General features: G+C 36.5%; 1 protein-coding gene across 1 annotated transcript; it reads left to right on the plus strand.

Moving 5' to 3' along the window:
- Positions 1–611: 611 nt before the first annotated feature.
- Positions 612–4,995, plus strand: ndr2 (nodal-related 2). The gene is made up of 3 exons (XM_082152358.1): positions 612–858; positions 3,054–3,796; positions 4,781–4,995. The coding sequence occupies exons 1-3, from the start codon at positions 621–623 to the stop codon at positions 4,931–4,933; spliced, it is 1,134 nt and encodes a 377-aa protein (XP_082008484.1). The 5' UTR covers positions 612–620; the 3' UTR covers positions 4,934–4,995.
- Positions 4,996–5,000: the final 5 nt, after the last annotated feature.

Consider the following 5,000-nt stretch of genomic DNA (forward strand, 5'->3'; position numbering starts at 1 on the left):
TATTGAAACTAAAAACTTCATCTTAATTACTGCCTTATTTTTCTTGCCAAAGCCTGCTGTGAAAAGACTATTAACTTGTATACAGTTAGGAATAAATACTAACAAATACTGATAAAATAAGGCATATGCAAAATTTCTAAAAATAATGTATAGATAGGCTATATATAACTCATAACTTGAAATTCAACATAAAACATGTTCTATTATACTAATACCCATAACATTTAAGCAAGTTAAGCCTGTAAGGTCAGTTGCAATGATGATCTGAACCAAGAGAGCTACACAGATAAGATGCAAATCTATCAGTCTATAAAAGTTATGTTTTCTGCATTTGATAAGAGTAGAGAAAGACACATATATCTGACGCCTTGGCTTGAGTTCGCGCAGTTACAGTCTTCAAAGGGCAAAACAACTCTGGTGACGTCACCGGGCGCAAGGTGTTTTAATTGTTCATTGTAAAATATGCGCCGCATTACCACATGAATAGATGATGAGCTGTCATGGCATGTCAATTTCCTTTAATGTCCTCTGCTACTTGTTAAATATGCAGAGGGCCAGAGGGAGGGGGGTATATAAGCTCTCCTGGACCCCTCGACCTGTCATTCTGACTCCAGTCCATCATGATTGCGCACGGAGCTTTGCGCCTGGCCTGCTACCAACTTCTGCTTATTGGAGTATTTGGAAAACATGGCGCAAGGAATATGTCACATCACTCGTCCAGAGCGGACCGAAGCCATCGGTATCATTTACCCACATATATGATGCACCTCTACAGGCATTTCAGACTCAACCAGACGCGTCCCGTGGAGAGCATGGAGCACGAGCACGCGGACACCATCAAGAGCATCCTATCAAAGAGTAAGATTTGATCTACTATATATGCTTAGATTATGCTTTGAATTTATTTTTTTTGCATTTAAAAACGTTAGAGTTGCGCACCGAGGTGCAAACTCAGGCTCTTTTGTTGGGGGTCTCGGTGGCTCCTGGCTGTCAAATCTCAGTGCCAGACACCTTCAATCCACATCTCACTTGCTGGTGAATAAGTCCAGGACTAATGCTCTGCGCAAAGCTGATGTGGATTAGACCCTCGCCAGACATCCTTACACAAATCAGTTGTTAAACCCAAATCAACATCACCCTCCTCGGCTCTTTTTCACACGTCGTCTGATTAGATTAGGAGCTCCGGGTTCCGAGCACGAGTTCTGGAGGTGTTAAACGATGGGTTTCGGTGTTTGTTCTGAGGGGATTACAGTCGCACTGCCTGGCCTCTCCATTAAGATAAACTTAATATCAGATCGATACTGTGCGCTTTTTAATCAGACTGGTCTGGTGATGTGATACTACGTAATAATAATTCAAGAAATGAGATCTCATATTTAGCTATTGCTAATCTTATTTAAGCCTATATACAGATTTAATGTGCTAGGAGGGAGACAATAAAAGGTTTATAAAAATCAATAGCTTGTCGATATTCAAACTTCATCCTCATTAATGTTTATATCTTCTTTGATAATGCATTTGACAACATTTCTGGAAGCATTGCACTTTAATATAATTGTCTTGGTTTGTCAACAACAACTATAATAAGTAATATGTAACATTTTAATCGATTTAAATAAGTGTATGATATTATTATTGTTTAAAATATGTATTCTATTGTGATTGTAGGATTATTATTTCAATTAAATGTGAATAAATTGACAGAATAATCATTAGAATGCAACAAGAAAAATATAATACATATTTTAAATGATTAGTGTCTCAAATATTATATTTTATTGTTACAGTCTAATGAGTATTTAAAATAAATTATTTAGACTGTTATAATTTAAATTATTTAAATTATTTCAACTGAATAATCATTAGACTGCAACAAGAAAAATATAATAAACATTTTAAATTATCTCAAATATTATGTTCTTGTTGCAGTCTAATGATTATTTAAAATAAATTATTTAGAATAAACTGCAACAAGAAAATATAACACAAATTCTAAATAATAATGATAATAATTGATATTATTATTGACAAACCAAGCCAAATATATTAAAGTTCAATGCTTCCAGAAATGTTCGAAGATGAACCCGATATATTAAAGAAGTCATCTAATGATTATGTGAACTGATGTTGAATGGCAGAGCTATTAAACACAGCCAGGAACACTTATTAGATAAACCAAAGCAATTAGCAATTTTAATGTAAATGTACAGCAGGGCTAATACACTCGACTGGACAAGAGCCTCACACACACGAGGATCAAAGTGTGTGTGTTCAGCTGGCACAAATCACCTCATTACCTTTAGGTTTGTGTGCACTACGGAGAGCCATTCATCCCTGGAGAAAACACACATCAAAAGAGCCTGTGATGGGCTGTGTCTTAAACTGGGTGAATCTCTCAAACTCCAGTTCATCATGTGACCCCGGACCACAAAAACAGGCATGAGGGGCAATTTTTGGACATTCAGATTTATGCATCATCTGAAAGCTGAATAAATAAGCTTTCCATTGATGTACGGTTGTTAGGATACATTGTTACGATAGGACAATATTTGGCTGAGATATTTGAAATTCTGGAATCTGAGGATGCAAAAAAATTCAAATATTGAGAAAATCGCCTTTAAAATTGTCCATTTTTGTTCACGATTTTAGTGCATTCACTCACAAAAATACATTTTTGACATATTTACGGTAGGAAATTTACAAAATATCTTCATGGAACATGATCTTTACTTAATATCCTAATGATTTTTGGCATAAAAACTCACTCTAAATTGTAATGTTGACTCTGTAAAGCTGCTTTGAAATGATGTGTATTGTGAAAAGCGCTATGCAAATAAATGTGAATTGAATAAATGTCAATAATTTTGACCCATAATGTATTGTCGGCTATTGCATTAACCCGTACGACTAATAACTGGTTTTGTGGTCCAGGCAGGGTCACATATTAGCAAAGGGATAAAAGTTGACTTTAATATAAACGTAAAATAATTAAATGGAAATAATGTATTTTGTAATTTGCATGTGATTTACATCTTCTCATCGTCTTTTCCCAGGTGTGATCAATCAAGACAGGCACTACATCACTCACTTCGACCTGTCCTCTGTGCTTTCCGAACGCCAGGTTCAGTCCGCGGAGCTGAGGATCCGAATTCCCAAAGAAACGCATCAAACGAACATCACAGTGGAGATCAGACACCAGCAGGACGTTCCGTGCAACCAGCGCCAATTCTGTCTGGAAAACCAGTCCCTGGGCCAGCTGTCAGGATCATCCCTGATGAGCGTTTCCCATAACTGGAGGGTCTACAACATCACACACCTGCTTCTAGACTGGATCGGTCCGAAGCTTTCCGAGAAACGGCGCGTGAAGGCCAAAAGAGCCGTGAGGATTCTTCAAAACGGGCCTAAGCATCTGGACGGCATCCGTCACAGGGCAATGCTCCTGATATTCTCACAAACCAGCTCTGAACTGGGAGAAGCGGATAAAGCCAGTCTCCTCCACACGGCTGAGAAGTCCAAGTTCTTATTCAACACGGAAGGAAAGGAGGTGCGGAGAGAGAAGTTGCACAAGAGCAGGAGGGGTCGCAGAGGTCAACCCATGAGGAACCCGGAGCTGGTGAAGAGTCCGGCGGACAGGAGCTCCATGTGCAGGAGAGTCGACATGCATGTGGACTTCAACCAGATCGGATGGGGATCGTGGATCGTGTTCCCTAAGAAGTACAACGCGTTCCGGTGCGAGGGAAGCTGCCCGAATCCTCTGGGAGAAGAGCTTCATCCCACCAACCACGCGTACATGCAGGTGAGGGGCGTTACACACTCATACTGAGCCTTTAATACTGAAACGAGTGCATTACACTCTCCTCAGGGGGTTATCCTCCGCTTAAACCATCAGATACATCTCATTACTTAATATATGTTGAAAAGGGTTTTATTTCTGTTTGTTGCCAAGGCAAAGTTTTTTCATTTTTCATTTAGCTTTTTCAAGTACTGAAATGACTTAAACTGAAATAAAAATGTCATAAAAAATGTTAAGTGAAATAAACTTTAAATATTAAAAAACAAAACAAACAAAAAAACATATTATTTCTCATTTTTATGAAAAATTTAAAAAAATGATTACTAAAATTAAAACTGAAATAAAAATGACATAAAAAAATGTCACTTGAATAAACTTTCAATACTTTTTTCTTATTTTCTCAATTTAATTTAAGTACTAAAATAATAACTATGCTAAAACTGAAATAAAAAAGTTTAAAAAGTTGTCACTTAAAATAATAAAATAAATGTTAACCAAAAAGTATTTTATTTCAGCAACATTTCCCATTTTCATTTAGTTTAACTTAACGTACTAAAAAAACTAAAACTAAAACTGAAATAACCGTTACATAAAAAAAAAATTCATTATTTGAAATAAACCAAATGTTCACTAAAGTAAAATAAAAAAATCGTATTTCTCATTTTCATTTTAGTAGCTAAAAATGAAATAAAAAATTATATAAAAACAACATTTTCGTAAATTGAAATAAATGTTAACAGAATATAAAAATATTTAAAAAATTATTTTATTTAACTAGATGCCAAAGCAAAATTTCTAATTGTCATTTACTTTAACTTGGAAGTATTAAAATTAAAATTGAAATTAAAATGAATAAAATGACACAGCAAAATTACTAAAACTTTAAGTGAATTTACAATAAAAATGTAAAGTATGTAAATAAAGCTAATTGAGTCTGTCAGTGAATGATTGTGCAGTAACGCTGGTGTCCGTGTGCTTCTCCTGCAGAGTTTGCTGAAGTATTATCATCCCAGCAGAGCTCCGGCCGCGTGCTGCGCTCCCACCAGGATGAGTCCGCTCAGCATGCTTTACTACGAGAACGGGGAACTCATCCTGAGACACCACGAGGACATGCTGGTGGAGGAGTGTGGATGCCTGTGACCCACGTCTTCATCAGGAGAGACGATCTTCATCAGGAGAGACGATCTTCATCAGATCTTCATCAGGA

The sequence above is a fragment of the Leuciscus leuciscus genome (genome assembly GCF_965113295.1).
Source record: "Leuciscus leuciscus genome assembly, chromosome: 21".
NCBI lineage: Eukaryota > Metazoa > Chordata > Actinopteri > Cypriniformes > Leuciscidae > Leuciscus > Leuciscus leuciscus.

Coding starts and splice junctions, on each gene's coding strand:
- ndr2 (XM_082152358.1), top strand. CDS start 621: ATGATTGCGCACGGAGCTTTGCGCCTGGCCTGCTACCAACTTCTGCTT. Junction 859..3,053: donor CAAGAGCATCCTATCAAAGA/GTAAGATTTGAT, acceptor GTCTTTTCCCAG/GTGTGATCAATCAAGACAGG. Junction 3,797..4,780: donor CCAACCACGCGTACATGCAG/GTGAGGGGCGTT, acceptor CTTCTCCTGCAG/AGTTTGCTGAAGTATTATCA.